This window comes from Somniosus microcephalus, chromosome 9, assembly GCF_052327205.1.
Source record: "Somniosus microcephalus isolate GS21.2 chromosome 9, FLI_Smic_1.0, whole genome shotgun sequence".
NCBI lineage: Eukaryota > Metazoa > Chordata > Chondrichthyes > Squaliformes > Somniosidae > Somniosus > Somniosus microcephalus.
The window spans coordinates 45008682-45029799 of NC_140995.1; the positions used below are offsets into that span (position 1 = coordinate 45008682).

A 21118-nucleotide genomic window follows, 5' to 3' on the forward strand; every position below is an offset into this window, starting at 1 on the left:
GTGTGTGTGTATGTGGGTGGGTGGGGAGGGGCGGTGGGGGGGGGTTGGAGTTTCTGGCAGTCATGTGCAGGCAACTATCAGTGAGGCATCTGGAGTGACACTAGCACCTGCCTGACCCATGCAAACCAGGTGCCCTGTCACTGGCCCAGGAAACTCTCCATATTACAAAAAGGATATAGAGGAATTGGAGAAAGTGATTTTTTCACAAGGATGATACCAGAACTGAGAGGGTAACACTATCAAGCAAGACTGAACAGGTTGGGGCTCTTTTCTCTAGATAAGAGAAGACTGAGGGGTGACCTGATAGAGGTCTTTAAGATGATGAAGTGGTTCGATAGGGTAGACCTAGAGAAGATGTTTCCACTTGTGGGGGAGTCCAAAGTTAGGGTCATAAATATAAGACAGTCACTAATAAATCCGATAAGGAATTCAGGAAAAACAGGTGCGGGGGCCCAAAACTGAATGCAGTACTCCAGACATGGTCTGACCAAGGCTCTATGCAACTGAAACATAACTTTCTCCCCTTTGCATTGAATGCATTCCCGCTAACGAATGTGTGGAATGCAAATGACAAGATATTGTTCTATGTTATCCAGGTACTTCAGCATGAAGAACAAAATGTTTTAATACTCCACAAACGAGTAAGTGACAAAGTAATTTATTTTTATAGATATATATAGTGTGATATGTGCAATGGGTGGCAAAATAAATTAAACCAAATGTTCCTCCTGCTGTTAAAATGCAAAATCAGCTCGGATCAGTGGAAAGCAATTTTCTCATCAGGCTTTATTTTTAAGTGCAGCATGTGTTTTGTGTGTCGCTCTGCCTTCTCTCCCCGCCCCTCAACTTCAGTCTGATATGCTGCCTTTGCTCGATGTCTATTCGAATCCCGACAAACATCCCGCTGTTCGTGGTTAAGCGCGTTTCGAAATATCCGTGCCAGTGCGGAAAGAGGCAGTGCTCTGTCCAGCCGAACTCACGTCCTTGCGACATCCGACTGCGGAGAAATTTCCGACGGGTGAAAACAACTGGTTTTCATGATCGGAAATAAAGAGGCTGCCTGAGGCTCGTCTGCACTTGGAAACGGAGACTTCCATAAAGGTGCTGTGCACAGGCTGCAGTATAGTCATCTACGCATTCCTTGGCGCATCGCCTTTCCTCTCCTTATCTTTGCACCCCTTGGTGGTGTCCTGCCCTATGGCTGTAGTCCTCCCCCCCCAAGTTTTCTCAATAATAAATTAACCCGTGATACCATAGGTTTCTGAGGTCTGGAATATTGCCGTGTTCTCAACAGCGGCAAAATACCCCAGAGATGTTATTGCTACAAAACAGTTCTCAAGGATTTTTTCCAGCTTCTTCGCACATAATCCTCTTGTAAACCCGATTGATTAACATTATAAGGTAGAACTTGGGTGATTCGCCAAGACAAAAACCATTTTATGTGCTCAGAATGAACTAAAAGAATCAAATTCTTAAGTTTGACTTTTAAAAGGAAAAACTTGCATTTATATAGTGCCTTTTACAACCTCTGGACATCCACTGAAGTACATTTGAACTGCTGTAATGTAGGGAAACACAGCAGCCAATTTGCGCACAGCAATGCCCCGCAAACAGCAATGAAATAATGACCAGTTTATCTGCTTTTAGTGATGTTGGTTGAGAGATAACTATTATCCTGGACACCAGGGTAACACCTTTTCAAATATTGTCATATAATCTTTTACATCCACCTGAAAGGGAAGCCAGGGCATCAGTTTAACATCTCATGCAAAAGACGACACCTCTGACAGTGCAGCACTCCCTCAGTACTACACTGCGGGGTCAGCCTGGATTATATGCTCAAGTCTCAGGAGTGTGGGGCTTGAACCTACAACCTTCTGACTCAGAGGCACAGGTGCTGCCACTGAGCTGTGGCTAACGCCTTCGATGCTAAATTGCCACCTTGGTCCTGCAGTGGTTAAATTATAAAGAGAGTAAACAGCCTGCAGAAGTAGGGAAGGATGCTGCGATGTGGAGGCAAATACAAGTCAGAAGTAATCATTCTGTAAGGGTCCTTAGATACCACAGTCTGGCGGTGGCCCTGAATTTGACAGCTGTGCTAAGCTCCTGTATCATCCCTGCTGGCAATTTTATGGCCACCAGATGATCCACTGTGTCCAATATTACTATTCAGGTAACAGCTGCTTTAGTCGTTTGAGCAGGCCATCATATGCTTCCTGGAACTGAGCAATCACAACAACAAATCACATTAAAAAAATTCCATGACAGAGCCTGCATTCCTGGATGCAAATGATTGCAAAAAATGAGGAACTTTGCACATATTGTATGAAGTCGTTCAACACAATAGCAAGGGTTTAATTTGATGAGTGGATTAAGTCATTTGTTGCAATATCATCGCTGTCTTTGCACACATTTTAACAGGACCCTGGATAGCTATGACACATTTATCTCAGTGCAGTCTCTCCCCTTTGCAAGAGGTGCGAGATGTAAACACTGAGTGGGTGGGTGGATGGTCCATGGGTGATAATGGTTATGAACCCAAACTAAGGCTGATAACTTCCCTTCAACACCACAAAAATCCTTCTAAGCTTAAGAAAAGTGAGGCACATTTGTTCAAACTCAGGTTGTTAAAGATTTTTTTTTAAATTCCTGGTGATGGCATGATTCTAGGAAGATGACAAGAAAAAAACCTGAAAAACTCTTAATCTATCAATATTTTCCCCAATTCTGATGAAAGGGTGCAACATGAAACATTGGGGCAGAAATTCGGGTCTCCACGGGTGAGTATGCACGGGGTACTCACCCGTAGGCCCGATGGAAGTGCCGGTTTCCTGCATGCACTGCGCATGCGTGGGAAACCGGCACTTCCGTTCCTATGAACAAAGGGGTTCAGAGGTCGAATGCATGCGCAGGAGGGGGCTGCGCGTGCACATCAAACTTCGTTTTTTTTTACAGGTTTTCCCGGGAAGGTAAGTCTCCAGAAGTTAGAAATGTAAAAAGCAGGCGTAAGGCCTGCTTTTTACAAGGTAAGTGGTGAATTAATTAAAATTAAAATATTTTTTCCACAGGTTTATTATTTTTAAATACTTTAAAGCAAGGTAAGTTTATTTTTAGCCCCATTAGAAAATAAAATTATTTTTTTCAAAAATTTAAATTATTGTTTAAAATAGTTATTTCATGTAATTTATAGTTTATTTAAAAAATGTGGATTAAAAAAAAAAATATTTGAAGATTTAGTGCTGTTTTGGGGCCGTAGTATTTATAAGTCAGACTTATGAATGGAGCATTCCCTGCTCTGATTGGCTCCCCATGGCCCACGTGATCCCAGAGGACGCATCGAACTAACTGCGCCCCTGGGATACGCAAGCACTGTGCGCCGGCAGCTGGACCAGGCCCCGGATCGGAATCCCACGGGGGCCCACAGCTCAACGGCCGGCGCGCAAGGTAAGTGCAGGTCGGGGGCTTGCACCCGCGGGAAGCCCCCGACTCGAATTTCTGGGCCATTGACTAATCTGTTCTCTCCACAGATGCTGACTGACCTGCTGAGTGTTTCCAGCATTTTCAAATCAACCTTCACCAAGAAAAGGTGATCAGTCCCGCGGAGGGTCGACTGCCTGTACAATTGAAATTGCCGTGTGAAAATTGCACAGGTGCAGGATCAGGAGGAGAATATTCCTCCTTTTGCTTGTGTTTATGCTAATATTTAAATTAGCCTGAAGTATGCAGAATTGTCACCTTAGTCCAGTCTTTGCAACGCATGTTTATTCATCAAAGTTAGGAACAGCACGATTAGGGATTGTGCTTTGATGTGTTTTAAAGAAAATTGTAAGCCTTATTTATGCAATGGATTGCAATCAGGTTACACACGAACAGGAGTAGGAAATTCAGCCCCTCGAGCCTGTTCTGCCATTCAGTTAGATCATGGCTGATCTGTACCGTAACTCCATCTACCTGCCTTGGTTCCATATCCCTGAATGCCCTTAGCTAACAAAAATCCATCAATCTCAGTTTTTAAATGTTCAATTGACCTATCCTCGACACTGTTGACTGATTCAATGTTGTAGTAACTCAGCAGAAGAAAATTTATAAACTTCATGAGCCCTAACTATCCTGCTGATATTAAAAGTTACTTTTCATAGGCTTTGACATGTGAAATGATTGACAGCGTAAATTTTCAGAATCCAATATTGTTGTCAAATACTGCTATTAGAAAACATCTGCCCATTAGCTCTTCAATATCCCTTTCCAGTTCACACCCAATGATAGCAATTTTCAGTCCATTATAGATTTTGAATGCTTAAGTGCTTTTCAACATTGCACCAACATTGCGCTTAACTTTTAATAGTTGCCTTCGCACCGGAGGTACAAACACTGATGTCTGTGCCTAATGACTATAAACTGCTAAACTGTGACCTTCTAGAGTGATTCACACTCCGGCACATAAGCAACAACAGTGGCATCATCAACAGATTATAACATCTGGAGTATGATGTCTGCAGTCATAAGAGATTTGACTTGCATCAGACAGCTGCTGTTTGGCACAGTCAACGTAAGGACAATGCAAGGAGAACGCGACATCAAAAATAAATATGTATGGAACAAGTACACACAAATTTCCCATGTACTTTCAGTCAATCACTTGCATGATTTATTTAGGGTGAATTATGCTCTTACTTGATAAATGAAGCATTATTAAACTATGAACCAAAGGCAAAAAACTGCAGATGCTGCAAATCTGAAATAGAAAGGAGAATGAACTTGCATTTCTATAGCGCCTTTTACAATCTCAGGACGTCTCAAAGCACTTTACAATCAATTAAGTACTTTTTGAAGTGTAGTCACTGTTGTAATCTAGGAAACGCGGCAGCCAATTTGCGCACAGCAAGCTCCCACAAACAACAATGTGATAATGACCAGATAGGAGCTGGCTGAGGGATAATTATTGGGCAAGACACCGGAAGAACACCCCTGCTCTTCTTCGAATAGTGCCGTGGGATCTTTTACATCCACCTGAGATAGCAGAGTCTATTATAGTGTAACACCTCACCATATATTCCATAGATCCCAGGTACTACAATGTTCACATAAAAGGTCCTGGAAGGTGTGAATATGCTAGCTTTTAAGTGAATCTGGGCAATAACATAAAACAGAAATACTCAGCAGGTCAGGCAGTATCTATGGAATGAGAACCAAAGTTAACGTCTCAGGTCGATAAACTTTCATGACCTTGATGAACAGATTATAAGAAAATACAGAACCAGGGAAAAGGGGTGGGGGGCAGGCAGAAAAGAAAGGGAAGTTCTGTGATAGGGTGAAAGGCAGGAGTGATTAACTGACAAAAGGGGTGATGGTGCGAGTGAAAAGGTGGTGATAAGGAGAGAAGTAAAGAAAGAAAATGATGGGTCCATATGAGGTACACCTATGGTTACAGAAGAATGCCAGAAGAGGGAAGCATGGAAAATCTGGCATAGAGATGGCTCCCGTGGCACGGGAATGCGGCAGAGAAAGGTGGGTAAACCCCAGGGGTGCGGACCAGCCCACCGGCTGTGTACCGATAGGGGATCCCCACCCCAAGCACCAGCCCACACCTCCTCCACTCCTGGCAGCTCTGGTGAAGCCATCTTCCATTATTTTGGCATCAACAGATTAGGACATAGGAAGCCAATGGGGGCTTGCAGAGGACGGGGTGTAGGAATGGCCTGCAGCGTTTTGGGTGAGTTGAAACTTTTGGAGGTTAGAGGTGTTAAAAAGGTCAAGCCTTGAAGTAATGAACAGATCTCATGAGGGTAATTTTAAACCCCCAAACAGGTGGGTTTGGATAGGGTGGAAAGTTAAAATGTTAAAAATCTGAAACAGGAACCCAATCCGCCCCTAACCCGCCACGTCCTATTTTGACGGAGGAGGGACAAGGGGCGGGAGACCAATCCGCATTCAGGAGGCAGGTCAGTCATTGAAACCTTTTCAGAAGGCTGTGTGCCTCCATTTTAACAAGGTTTCTATTTTTAAACCCATGTTGGCCGGGTTTCCTGGGAAACCTGGCAGGTGAAAGGAGTCGAGAAGGGCCGGATCCATCAAGTTTACTGCACTGCTTGTGGGCCAGGAGAAGCAGGAGTGTTTCCTCCAGACTCAACACGCTTACCTGTAAACACCCCATCCACCACCATGATCTCCCCTGCCCCCCCACCACCAACCCACCCTGATCACCAACGCACCCTGATCTCCAAACCACTCATCTCCAAACCCCGATCTTCACCAACCCCCTCATTACTGATCTCTCCCGCGATCACCAAGCCCCGATCTTCCCCGACCACCTCGCGATCTCTGACTCTTCTCCTGACTTCCCCCCCACCTCTACCCCCATGATCTCTGTCCCCCCTGTAATCTCCGACTCCCATGCCTCCTCCCGCAATCTCCGACCTAGCTGCGATCTTCCCTGACCAACCATACTCTGCCCACCCCTGCCCCACCCTATCTCTACCCCCAACAACCACAAAACTTACCTGCCCCTCGGCTGTGGCCTTTTCTGGAGAATGTCCCCGCCCGACAGGCAGCCAAGCCAAGCAATCAGGCTGGCTTCCTGGCAGGAAATGTAAAAAAAAACGCATGCTGTGGTGTTAAAACTGCACCCTGTTCTCCCGACCATTACCCCCCACTCCCCGAAACCCTGCCACAGTGAATATCGGGCCCCGTGTGACTTTCCACCCATATAATTGATTATCTTGGAGCCGAGGTATCATTTGAAGCTGTGACAAGTTCTGAGCCTGCCAGGAATTTATAAGAGCAATGTGTAGTGCCAAGTATTGAGCTGTATTTGACAGCAGTAGGGAGCCTCAGTAAGTCCTGGACTTTGACATAAGGTTGCTCTGCAAACATTGAACAATGGGAATTACATTCAATGCTTCCCCCGCCCGCCTCGGCACTGAACTTGACTGAGGAAGATGAACAAGAGTAGGAACAGGAACAGGCTGCCAGATGTAATGTTGAAACCAGTCGCAGTGCAACCCGCTGGTTGTAGCATACAAAGCACAGCTACCTAGGAGTGAGTGGGAGCCGTGCTGGAGGCGCTGGTTTAACGGGGAGACAGTGCCTGAGCTATAATGGGCAGGACCGTCATAGAAACTTACAGCACAGAAGGAGACTATTCGGCCCGTCATGCTTGTGCTTGCTCTTTGCAAGAGCAGCCATGCTGAGTCCCACATCCCCGCTTTTTGTCCGTAACCCTGTAAGTTCCTCTTCTTCAAGTACCTGTCCAACTCCCTTTTAAAATTATTTATGGAATCAGCTCCACCACCTTTTCAGGTAGAGCGTTCCAGATCCCGGCAACTCTCTGAGTGAAAACATTTCTCCTCATCTCCCCTCTTAATCGTTTGCCAATGATTTTGAATCTATGCCCTCTAGTTATTGACCCACTCGCCAGAGGAAATTGTTTTTCTCTATCGAAACCCCTCATCATCTTGAAAATCTGTATCAGGTCACCTCTTAACCTTCTCTGTTCCAATGAGAACAGTCCTAAATTTTCCAACCTCGCCTCCTAACTGAAGCCCCTCATCCCTGGTAACATCCTGGTAAACCTCCTCTGTACCCTTTCTAAGGCCTTTCCATCTTTCCTGAAGTGTGGTGCCCAGAATTGTCCACAATACTCCAGCTGAGGCCTAACCAGTGATTTACAAAGTTCTAAAATGATCTCTTTTCTATTATATTCTATTCCTCTATTTATAAACCCAAGTAACCCTTATGCATTTTTAACCACTTTATCAACTTGCCCTGCCATCTTTAAGGATTTTTGTATATGGACACCAAGGTCTCTCTGCTCATCTACACTTTTCAAAATAGTGCCATCTATAGTATACTGTCTTTCCAGTATTTGCTGGAAAAATAACAATGTGTTAACGACGTACGCCGTTAATAGTGCGCAAATCAGCCAGCAGGTTCAGGGGATTAAGAGATGCACCGTGAGTTGCGAATCTCCAGAACCTGCTGGTCGATTTACGCTGCTCCACAGTTTGCTTCACACAAACAGTATCTCCCCCTCAACCTCCCCAATATTTGTAAGAACTTGCTAGGTTTGCTCAGTAATTGCCCATTAAAAACCCGCAGAAAGTTAAGTCTGGTAATTAATCTTTTTAATGACCTGATAATTGTTAATGCAATGACGATCAACCTCTCTGGTTGAGAAAGGGAACAATTTAAATTCTTCAGTCTCATTCCTGCATGTAGTCAATTGTTAGAGATTTAAAAAAAATTTGATATTGCAATTTTTATCTTACTTTTCCTTTCTGTTTTTTTTTTCCTCTTTCCCACTCTGTATTTCTCTTTCTGTACCTGATTTGACTCTAATTCACCCTATTTTCCTTCTCTGTTGTTCCTCTGTTTCTTTCTCAATCCCTAAATCTCATTGGTTGAGGAGATAGACTGTTGGTCCCGTCAATCACTAAGGTCCCAGATGTCCCGTTGCCCTTGTTGCGCCATTATCAGCTCGTACTTCCAGAAAGTTACGGCGCAAATATTTTTCGAGTTCAGGAGTGCAGAAAAAAGTCTAACTAGCGGCGCATGCTGCGAGATGCCCCACTCCAGCAAGATACGGCCCATTACCTCTGACACAAAAATCACAAGCCAACACCTTCAAGCTGGTTGGCAGTGCCAGTCATGGTCAAAGGGCCAAAAGCTCCATCACTTCTGCCAATGACCAACAGCAGCAGTGTGAGATGACTATATGATCCCCCACTGCAGTGGCTGGCTTTCCGCAAGTACAAAGGGACCTGTCCATATATTGCAGCTCTCAAAAACACAAAAGGGGCATTTGAATCTCTGTCCATCTGGTCTGTGGCCATCAGAATGGAACCATTCAGCTCCCACAATACGTCTATTTTGCAGCAATAAGCGGTACCAGCCTTATTTGACGAGAAGGGGGTAAAAATTGGGTAGCTTAGGGCGCTAACGGGAGGCGCAAATCAACCAAATTTAGCCCCCAAGGTCTTCTGCAAGACCTTCTTCAGTACTGGCTGATGGTACCCTTGTGCCAGCTATGGGCAGAAGCAGAGCAGAAGTCCATGCATACCACCAGAATCATTACTGAATGTACCATTGGTACCTTAAAACAGTGCTTCAACTCAGGAGGCTCATTACAGTGCAGCCCTTACACCTCACTGAGAACATTGTGATGTCCTGCATGCTCCTTGACCACAGAGGAAGCAGAGCAGAATCTAGAAGGCATTCTAGCACACAAGGGAGGCAGTAACAGGGAGTAATTAGCTCTAAAAAGTGCTGGCGAAGCCCGGAAGACTGATGTTCCTGGAACTACTCCAAGATGCAGTTAGCTAAGTGCCTGAGTTGCCCCTTTAATAAACCTATTGTTCACATGTATCAAAGCAAGTGGTTAAAAAAATCAACAGCAACACTGCAGTACTTCCCCTGCCACAATCAATAGCCATCTTTTGGTGTTGTGCCACATTAGTCTGCACAATTAGAAATACATCCTTTGCAGAATACATGCAACTAGGGCATAACATTTATTGAATAAATTGAATGACGCATCAATGATGTTGATGCTGGTACTTGTGCTTTGTATCAATTGTACAGTATCTAACCTATCACGGCTTCCGATTGATTCCTGAATGTAAGGAGTAAGTGTGTTGCTCGGCTACAGACTTGTACATATTTGGAAATGTAAACTCTTTGCCTTTGCATCCTGCTCGCATAGATGTTTAATGCAAAAACCTGGAGCTCAAGGCCCTTTGATTTGATTTACTGCCACATTTAATTTTAACGCTGGCAGCTTGCAATTCTTAAGGAAATAAGTCTTATATTTGATGAACATTCACGCGAGCTGGTTGCCCTTTCATCATAAACACAGTTATTAAATATTTTAAAAGAGATAATAATTAGCTCAATTGTGGCTGTCAATTGTGTTAGCAATTGACTGCTTCGCAAATAATGCATCATGTAGAATGACTTTTTAACATGCTTGCAAGGCAAGTCGGTGCACAGCAGGCTGTACACACATAGAGCTACATTGGAAAACAAGTGGACTTGTAGGATTAACCTCTTGGGTACTGCATAGAACACCATAAAATTTACAGCACAGAAACAGGCCATTTGACCCAACCGGTCTGTGCCGGTGTTTATAGTCCACACGAGCCTCCTCCCATGGTAATGAACTCTCCCCACCCTGCCCCAGGTATCCCTCTATTCCTTTCTCCCTCCGGTATGCATCAAGCCTCCTTCTAATTGCATCAATGCTCTCTGCTTCAACCACTCCATGTGGCAGTGAGTTCCACATTTTAACCACTCGCTGAGTAAAGGAACTCTTCCTCAATTCTTTATTTGAATTATTAGTGGCTATCTTTGTTTTGTGAAATGTGAAAATGGTCCTTCAATGTTGCTGCAAGAAGGTAGGATATTTGAACCGAGTTTATATTTAATTTTAACTTGCAGATGAGTTTAAATGTCTGGAGATTGCCAGGCCCCAAGGTAGCATCGCTCCTGGGTTTCTCCACAAGTAAAGACAAGTCAAGGACTGGCTTAGTTATATGATTTATGAGGTTAGACAAAAATAAAATAAAACACTCAAAATAGAGATGACAGCAGTTTGCTTTTAATAATACAGTAATTGAGCTATTCCTGATGTAGCTTTAATACTTTAATACTCTTATTAGTGATATTTTCACTGTCGCAGGACTTAAGCTGCAAACTGCCAAACTCAAAATAAAAGCAGAAATTGCAGGAAGTAAACAGCATGACAGCTAACATCTGTGAAGAGAAAAGAGAGTCTGTAACTCATTGTCAGATCTGAAAACTAAAAGACAGGCAAGAGCCTTACTGAGGTTGAAAAAAATGGAGAGAGAAAAAAGGGGAGAGGAAGGAAAAATAGATGCTCAGTGAGAGAGTTCCTGACACATTAGGGTGACCCAGGTAGAAAGAAGATGTGGAACTCCTCACTTCCCTCAGTCTTCAACTCTTCTAATCTGTAAATATGTACAATTCGAACAGGCTGTGTCAGATGTGGCTCAGTTGGTAGCACCCTCACCTCTGAGTCAGAAAGGTTGTGGGTTCAAGTACCACTCCAGGAACTTTGAACACATAAAGCTAGGCTGACACTCCAATGCAGTGCTGAGGAGGTGCTGTATTGTCGGTGGTGCTGTCTTTCGGAGATGTTAAACCGAGGCCCTGTCTGCTCTCTCAGCTGGACATAAAAGATCCCATGGCACTATTTCGAAGAAAAGCAAGGGAGTTATCCCCAGCGTGTCCTGGCCAGTATTTATCTCTCAACCAACATAACAAAAACAAATTATCTGGTCATTATCACATTGCTGTTTGTGGGAGTTTGCTGTTTGCAAATTGACTGCCACGTTTCCCACATTACAACAGTGACTCCACTTCAATAAAAGTACTTCATTGGCTGTAAGGTGCTTTGAGATGTCCAGTGGTCATTAAAGGTGCTATATAAATGCAAGTCTTTCTTTCTTTTCTACCACTAGAGTTCCCACTCAGTCCGCTCACCAGCTTTTCCATTGTAGATACTGCACATGCACAAAAATTTGAATGGGCCGCGCACTGGGGTGGCAGGCCGCGCAGGAGGCAATGCAGCTTACCAGGGACAATGCGGTGACCACTACTATCTGATTTACCCTGCTTTCTCTCCTCTCGCTTTTCAATCTTGATTACAGCAGCCTAAGAGTAAAACTCTCCTCTATCTGGAAACGTCACACAGAGACCCATGATGAATAATAGCAATTTATTATGCATATATATTTGTTTCTTGGAAATTAATGCTTTTTCCGCATACCAACATCTGGCATTACTATTTCTAACCATTGAAAATACACAACGTATCACATCAGTTCAAAAATATTACCTGCACCATATAACGTGCCACTTCCCCTGACCCCATCTTTGGCTTCCTATGTAAGGGGGCTGATCAGAGATTGTCTATAAAAAATGGACCCTATCTTTGGGAGTGCAGGCCTCCTCCTTGGACTAGGCCCAACCACTGTGTTATGTTCATAAATAAATAGACGTTTTCATTATGAACAGCTAGCTTGAGCTAGTCATTTATTCAGCCATGTGGACTAGTGTACAGGCATCCATCTTGACTACTGCCTTGTGGGTAGCCCCCTACTAAACATACAGCGCCACCTAGTGTACCATTCTAGAATGACATGTTACTGATCATTACATCCCCCTTCCTTAGAGGTTAAACAAAATCAATATCAATCAATATCAATCAATCATAACAACATAAACATCTTCACAACAGTCACCACATTTTCAAAGCTTTACTTTATGAACTCTAAGCTTTTCATTCTTTTATTATAGTTTTCTTTGTACTCAAAGAGTAAGTCTATCAGGCTTTTTTACTTCACGTGTGGATCTTCTCAGCACAGGTAAGTCTGATGTGTTTTCATGAGAGCCTGTATGTGTGTTTGTGTTAGATTGTTCTGGTGGTGAGTGACAAGATTCAGTTGCGGCATTGTCATCAATTTGCTCTTGGATAGTTTCTTGTGTTTCAGGAGGGAACTGCGGTTCCTCCTGAAAATCTGTCCTTCCTCAGTTCTAACAGTGTATGACCTTGGTCCTACTTCCTCAAGAACTGTAGCTTTCCTGTTCCATGCATCTGGATCCTCAATCCTGACAACATCATCCCTTGTCAATGGTTTCAGAGTTTTGGATGGCTTGTCACAGTGTGATTTCTGTTTCAGCTTTAACAGTTGAAGTCTCTGTCTCAGTTCCTTACTCTGCTTTTCTTTTGCACAGCAGGGTAGCGTGGTGCGCAACTTGTGACCCATTAGGAGTTCAGCAGGTGAAGAACCACAGTCTAAAGGGGAGGCTCGGTAGCTCAGCAGGGCGAGATAAGGATCAGACTTGCTTTCTGTTGCTTTCTTCAGCAGCTGTTTGAGAACTTGAACACCTTTCTCTGCCTTGCCATTCGACTGAGCGTACAGAGGACTGGATGTGATGTGTTGAAAGTCATAATGTGCTGCAAACTGTTGCCACTCCTTACAGTTGCAGCACAGACCATTGTCGCTAACGGCAATCCTGGGAATTCCATGTCTGGCGAAGATGGATTTAATATGCATTATGACACTGCTTGCTGATGTGCTTGAGAGCAGCGCCATCTCAGGATAGTTAGAATAGTAGTCAATCACTAATAGATAGTCTTTACCATTCAAATGAAAAAGGTCCATATCAACCTTTTGCCATGGTGCTGTTGGTAAGTCAGCTACTATCATTGGTTCCTTTGCTTGTTTGTTTTGGTGTTTCTGACATGTCTCACATTTGCCTATCATGTTCTCAATGTCCTTATTTATGCCAGGCCAATAAACAGTGTCTCTTGCTCTCCTTTTGCATTTTTCAATTCCGTGGTGTCCCTCATGAATCCTTTTGAGCATGTCTCGATGTAGAGCCTGTGGAATGACTATTCTGTTCTGTTTTAGTAATAGTCCACTTGCGACACTCAACTCTGACCTGATGTGATAGCACTTTGGACAGGAACCTTTTGGCCAACCATGATGAATGTTCTCTATTACTGTTTGTAACACTGTATCTTTTACTGTTTCTTCTGCTATTTGCTTTGATTTTGTGTCTGACACGGGCAGCGCAGCAGTGACCATACTCATATGAACATCCACGTCGTCCTCAGTAGAGCTCACATGACTCATTGTGGGTGCTCGGGATAGTGCATCTACTAACACTATGTGTTTGCCTGGTGTGTAGATCAGTTGAAAGTCATATCTTTGCAGCTTCATCATGAGTCGTTGAATCCTTGGAGACATCTCATTCAGATTTTTTTTTATGATGGCAACCAGTGGGCAGTGGTCTGTCTCAACTGTGAAGGTGGGAAGTCCATATATGTAGCCATGGAACTTTTCTAGTCCAACTACCAAGCCTAGACATCCTTTTCAATCTGGGCGTTTCGACACTCAGAATCAGTCATAGACCTGGAGGCATAGGCAACAAGCTTCCAATCTTCACCCTCTGCTTGTAGCAAGACCGTGCCTCGGCCATCTTTTGATGCGTCCATTGACACTTTGATTCTCTTTGTTGGGTCAAAGAAGGTGAGTACAGGTGTGGTTGTCAGCACTGTTTTAAGGTTCATCCACTCTTGTTCATGTCTTTCTGTCCATGCAAACTCATTTGTTTTATGTAGCAGGTCTCGCAGACAGGCTGTCTTGGCTGACAAGTTAGGAATGAACTTTCCAATGAAGTTTATCATCCCCATGATGCGTAGCAGTCCTTTTTTGTCAGTGGGTCGGGGCATGTTGAGTATGGCGTTTACTTTTTCCATATCTGGCTCTATTCCTTTACCAGATAGATTATCTCCTAGGAAAGTGACTTCCTGGACGCCAAACTGACACTTGGCTTTGTTGAGCTTCAGTCCATTCCGGCGTATGCTCTGTAGCACTTTAGTCAGTCTCTCATTGTGTTCTTTCAGTGTGGAGCCCCAGATGATGATGTCAACCAACATAGACCCGAACTCCTTCCAGACCTTCAATTATGTGTTCCATCGCTCTATGAAAGATTTCAGATGCAGATATTATCCCAAAAGGCATTCTGAGGAAACAATACCTGCCAAATGGTGTGTTGAAGGTACAGTATTTGGTGCTCTCTTCATCCAGTTTTAGTTGCCAAAATCCTTGTGAGGCATCGAGCTTTGTGAAGTATCTGGCACCTGACATTTCACTGGTGATTTCTTCTCGCTTGGGAATCTGGTAGTGTTCACGTTTTATGTTTGCATTTAAGTCCTTTGGATCCATGCATACTCTTAGATCATTGTCCTTTTTCTTTACACATACCATGGAGTTAACCCAGTCTGTTGGCTCTTCGACTTTCCTGATGACTCTTAGTGTGGTCATTCTGTCCAGTTCTTTCTTGAGCCAGTCACGCAGGGGTGCTGGAACTCTCCGTGGAGCATGTACCACTGGCTGAGCCTCCTCCTTTAGCTGGATCTTGTTAGTGAATGGTAGAACTCCAAATCCTTTGAACACATCCTGAAAATTACTCACTACAGAATCCATTGATTCATCTGGTCTGCTTATGGCACAGTTTATACAGTAGACTCGCTTGACCAGTTCTAAGTCCTCACAAGCTTTGTCACCTAGCAGTGAATCAAGTCCTTCAGCCACAACAGAAAACATGAGATGATGCACTTTGTCTTTGACTGTCACTTTATGTCTGCATACACCTAAGCTATCTATTTTCTGTCCATTATAGTTCGTCAGTGCTGACTTTTTCTGTATTTTGGGCTTTTCTTTCATATTTTTAATGTCACTCATACTGATTAAGTTTGCTTTTGCCCCAGTGTCTAGTTTCAATGTAACTAATGCTCCATTTACCTGCAGTGGCATCATCCATTTGTCCTCTTTTACTGCATTAACTTTATGTTCAGCATTGTCCATTCCTGAGGGCTGCACATTTTCTGTATCCTTTTCTATGTTGTCACATGACACCATTCCTACAAAAAATGTCTCACTTAAATCAGTGTCCTCAATCACATTGACTTGTTGCCCTTTCTTTGTTTTTACTTTTGAAAAGCATTGTTTGGCAAATTGATTCTTTCCATTACAGTTTGTGCACATTTTGCCAAACGCTGGGCATTGTCTTGACTGGTGCTGGTAACCACAGCATTTACAATTAAAAGTTCCATCCTCCGATTGCTTTGCATTTCTGTTCTGCCCACGTTTCTTCCCCTTGTAGGACACAGCACCGACAGCAGCACAGTCACTCATTACAGTCGCATCATTATTAATTTCACTGAAAGTCTTTGCGTGCTGTTGAGCTAGCTCACTGGCATGGCATATTTTCACAGCTTTCTCCAATGTTAGTTCAGTTTCTCGCAACAAACGTTCCCTGACCTTTTTATCATGAATACCAAACACAATCCGGTCATGAATCATGGATGATTTCAGTTCAGAGAAATTACATGTCTGTGCTTTCAGTTTCAGATCGGTCACAAAGCTATCAAAAGTCTCATTTTGCTGCTGTGTCCGTGAACGGAACACGTACCTCTCATAGGTCTCGTTCTTTTTGAGAGAACAATGTGTATCAAACTTCTTTAGCACATCATCCATTTTTTCTCTGTCCTCCTCTTGATCAAATACAAACGTATTAAATAGCTCTATCGCCTGCGGGCCTGCAACCGTGAGGAGTAATGCTATTTTCCTTGCGTCTGGCTTTGTACCGAACCCGATGGCAGCAATGTAGAGTTCGAATTGTTGTTTGAAAGTCTGCCAATTGCAGTCAACATTCCCCATGAGTTTCAAACCCTCTGGTGGTTTCAAATTCTCCATGTCGCGTTTCACAATATTCAGCAGATATTACCAATCCTGGTACCATGTTATGTTCATAAATAAATAGACGTTTTCATTGTGAACAGCTAGCTTGAGCTAGTCATTTATTCAGCCATGTGGACTAGTGTACAGGCATCCATCTTGACTACTGCCTTGTGGGTAGCCCCCTACTAAACATACAGCTCCACCTAGTGTACCATTCTAGAATGACATGTTACTGATCATTACACATTGGGAGCCACTTTCGCCCATCTGGAGGTCAGTACACCTCAACTCACTTGGTGCGGCACCGTCTCCCGATGGCACTGATCCCAGAGATACACAGAATCCCAACTGAGCCACAGCAAAGGGGAACCCTCGATGAAGGGTGTCTCCACTCTTGGCTCAGCCCTCCGATGACATTTGGCTGATAAGCAGCGGATGGAGGTTCCACCCCACATAAGGCGTTGGAAACTTCTGGAAACAGCGGAAACCCACCAACAACAGGTCACTGCCTTTTTCCAATAACAACAACAACAACAACTTGTATTTATATAGTTCCTTTAACGTAGTAAAAGGTCCCAAGGCACTGCACAGCAGTATTATAAGACAAAAAAAAAATTGACACTGAGCCACTTAAGGGTAAATTAGGGCAGGTGACCAAAAGCTTGGTCAAAGAGGTAGGTTTTAAGGAGCATCTTAAAGGAGGAGAGAGGTAGAGAGGCGGAGAGGTTTAGGCAGGGAATTCCAGAGCTTAGGGCAGAGGCAACAGAAGGCACGTCCACCGATGGTTGAGCAATTATAATCAGGGATGCTCAAGAGGGCAGAATTAGAGGAGCACAGATATTGCGGGGGTTGTGGGGCTGAAGGAGATTACAGAGATAGGGAGGGGTGAGGCCATGGAGGGATTTGAAAACAAGGATGAGAATTTTGAAATCGAGGCGCGGCTTAACTGGGAGCCGCGCCTCGATTTCAAAAAGGGGATAGTGGGGGAGGGGGTGGGGTTTAAGTCTGCCTGTTTCCCACCAGAGTTAAGGAGAGAGACAGGCAGAACCCCTGAAGATTTTTGGGCACTTAGTTTCCGGGATAGCCTGCAGGTAGATTAAACATATTAAAAAACGTCTGTGTTGACACAAATCTGAACACAGCAATTGTAGGAATTTCTTTATGCAGAGAGTAGTGAGAATGTGGAACTCACTGTCACGTGGAGTAGATGAAGCTGATAACCTTGATGCTTTTAATAGGAGGCTTGATAACTACATGAGGGAGAAGGGAATAGAGGAATATGGGGGTACGGTTGGAAGAGGTCATTATAGTGGGAGGAGGCTCGTATGGAGTATAAACACCTGCATAGACCAGTTGGGCCAATTGGCCTGTTTCTGTGCTTTAGATTCTATGTATGATTCATGTCTTCATGGAAACATATATGGCTAGATTATGGTTTTGGATATTATCAAATGAATGCATAACACCTGGCTGTTTAATTTAATTTATAAATTCCATTTATTTTAGAGGGGTTAAAACCTCCATCAAAATAACAGATAGTGGAATGCCGCACTTATGCACTCATATGCCAAATAGTAATTACTACGCTGTATCTAGCTCTCCTAATGGCCCAGTTGTTGAATTTACCGTACAGTGGGAATAGAGCAATATTGTTAAAGAAGGTCCCAGGCTTGATTCAGGTCTGTGCAAGCTAGCTGGACTCACCAAAAGCAGCAGTAGGGGACATAGGGCTGGATTTTGCCGGCACTCAGAGTGCGGGTTTGGAGGTGGGTCCACTGTCAAAATAGCTAAGATTGACAACGGGTAGGAAACTCGCTGTCAACCTGCCTCCACGCGAGTCTCCCAGGTATCGGGTCTGTCTGCGCAGAACTGACCCGATACCAAGTGGCGGGGGAGACAATTTATATCATTAAATGGCTTGTGAACAGCCAATTTAATGCTATTTTGAGCCTACCTTGCAATTTTCCGTGCTCCCCCATGGGTTTTCCGCTGCCTGGGGAACATGCCAGCTCACCCTGTGTGAGTTGAGTCTGTTTTAAATTATCTGATAAGTTGGCTGCTGCAGAAGTGGTATAAAGGATGCCATGTTGCAGATGTTCAATTTCAGAGCTCAGAAACGGTTGGTTACTGCATTTGTAAGATATATAGAGATTTCTTTAGCTTGTAAGTGTTTAGAGCCAACTGTATATCCAGTGCCACCTCATTGGAACAACCTCTCTCACCATTGACAGATCGCTTCTGTCATTTCACCTGCAGCTGCCATCTATCTATTCCAGCAACATCGCATTTGAAAAAATCACACCTTGGTCCTCTGAATCCTTCCATGATCAGCCCCAACACCAACATCACCAGGCACACCAACATCACCAACCTTCTCTGCCATCACCTGATGCTGCATAGGACACATGGCATCAGCACCCGACCACATTGCTGCTCAGGAGGCCAGGGATGGCATCACCATGGCCAGATTTACTTCATTTGACGCTATACACCCTGGCTGCCACATGATGCGCCAGGTTGACACCATCCCACACCAGCACCGTAAAGCATCCCTATAATGTCCAAGCCATTCCATGCACACTCATCGCTATAGCGGGGGTACCCTTATGTCTGACCATTCACTGCAACTCACTAAGCCACTTCCAAAGGTGCACACAAATCTGTGCAAGAATGCAAACTTTTGAAGATAAAGATTTCAATGTTTGACAGCAAATAAACAGAAACTTCACATGAACATTGGCTAAACCACCAAAGTGCCTACCCTTGTGTGTTTTTAGTTGGTATGCTTGCAGTAGGATGAGGGTGAGTGTGAGGGATGGCTAGTGAGATGGGGGAGTGATAATGTAGATAGAGAGGGTTGGGTGGAGGTGCAAAGTAAGTTGGTGTGAGTAAAGATGTGCAGGAGTAGGGTATGGAAGGCAGAGTGATAGGGATGCGATGAGTGGCACAGCAGGGTGAGTTTGAGTGTAGCATTGCAGTAACGTTTCATGATCTACTGAGATCATTGAAAGGTTTGTGCCACTGCAACCAGGTACCCCTGACGACATCCCTGCTTGTGCCCTCCTGTGCAATATGCAACCAGACTGCGTTGATCTCCTGGGGAGGTCTCTTCCGCCCATGGGAAGGGAAGAGAATCTCCCTGCTTGCTGTGACTGCCTCCATAAGCATATGGAGGGAGTCATGCGTGAGCCTGGGTGCAGATGTGCACCTTTGTGCAGTGCTTGTCAGTGTTTGCAGCACCTCAATGCTGTAGAACACTGACAGCACAACTGTCAAAATCAATATGGACATGGTCCCTTTAAGGGAACCGGCTGATGACGCGTCATCAAATGACGTCATCAGACCCGCTTCCTGTTAATTGGCCAGGAACCCCGCAGGGCGGGCTTAACAAGGCCAATCTATGGAAAATGTTTTTGAGAGAGCGGCTACAGGCGGGAGCGGGACCGAAAACCGCCAACCAGCTCTCCCACTGCCATCCCGTCTCCGCAGGCCTCATCAGCCCTTTGGGGGAGAGAGTTCCAGATTCCCACTACCCTTTGTGAGAAGAAGTTCTTCCTGACATCACCCCGAAAGGCCTAGCTCCAATTTTAAGGTTATGCCCCCTTTTCTGGACTCCTCCACCAGAAGAAATCATTTTCTCACTATCTACCCTATCAAATTCTATAATTGTCTTAAGCACCTCAATTATATCATCCCTTAATCTTCTGTACTCAAGGGAATCCAAGCCTAGTCTATACAACCATTGCTCATAATTCAACCCTTTTAGACCTGGTATCATTCTGGTGAATCTGCGCTGCACCCCCTCCAATTGCCCATGATTGAATAATCTGCTAATAATTATTGTCCGCAGTCACACAGTGAAGCATTGGCCAATTGGGTTGGATAACATGGGGCAACCGAAAACATGCCAATGCCTCAAAGAGAGGAGAAAATGTAATTTAGGAAAGAATGTATGTGCAGAACAGTGAAAGGAAAAAAAATGATCAGGCAACCTAAGTGTACATTTGGTCTGAAGAAAAAATATGCTGGTACCTGTAGGCATTAATTCCATCTTCACAGCTGCCTCCATTTTGACACCAGTGGTCCACACATTCATTTCTGTTGAGCGTGCACCTGCTTCCCGTCCAGCCAGGTGCACAGTCACACATTCTCCGTGTGTCCTCACTCAGGAAACAGCGACCACCATTTGCACACGGCTATAGGACATTACCAGACCGGGGGGGGGTGGGGTTGAGGAGGGGGGGTGGTGGTGGGGAGGCAGAGGGGAGAAAAAAATACACACACATATAAGGGTGGTTGATAAGATTATGCATTACATTTTGATTATTTCATAACCTGACAGCATTTTAATGCTGATATGAGAAACAGCAAAACAGATGGCACTGTACAGTCAGCCACTTACTTACGCCACATGTAGCATGGGATCAGGCGCTGAAATGATAAAAATGATGGTGAGCAATATGAGTTATTAGGCAAGGAAGTGGTTTCCCATTTAGCTACAGGAGACAATGCACAGAGTGAATCTGAAGCAGCAAATCAATATAAGTCGCCCTTCAGAAATATACTAATTCAAAGGAAACATAATAAGGTACCAATCAGACTTGGTCATATTCCATATCATATTGGTCAAAATGCCACCAGGAAATTGTGCAAATATTCTCCACATTCTCCCTTTTTTTTTCAAATTGTAAGTCCTTGATGATTTCTTGTGAGGTGAAAACAGAATTACGCGCAATGACAACCGTACAGCAAGTTACTCACAAAGATTTTTTTTAAATTAAAACTAAAGGTGTCTGTTATCCTGCATATTAACATCAGCCAAGGCCAGGATGTGATGCCCACCCAGC

The 21118-nt window shown here is 44.1% G+C and overlaps 1 protein-coding gene across 11 annotated transcripts in view; it reads right to left on the bottom strand.

Moving 5' to 3' along the window:
* The window catches only part of LOC147112361 (protein eyes shut homolog), a 2879641-nt gene that overhangs the window by 1357805 nt on the left and 1500718 nt on the right, over positions 1–21118 (bottom strand). For all 11 annotated transcript variants that reach the window (XM_085996555.1, XM_085996552.1, XM_085996547.1 and 8 more), the window contains one exon: positions 20304–20467. In XM_085996555.1, coding sequence (XP_085852681.1) covers positions 20304–20467 — 164 coding nt within the window. The remainder of the gene's footprint in view (positions 1–20303; positions 20468–21118) is intronic.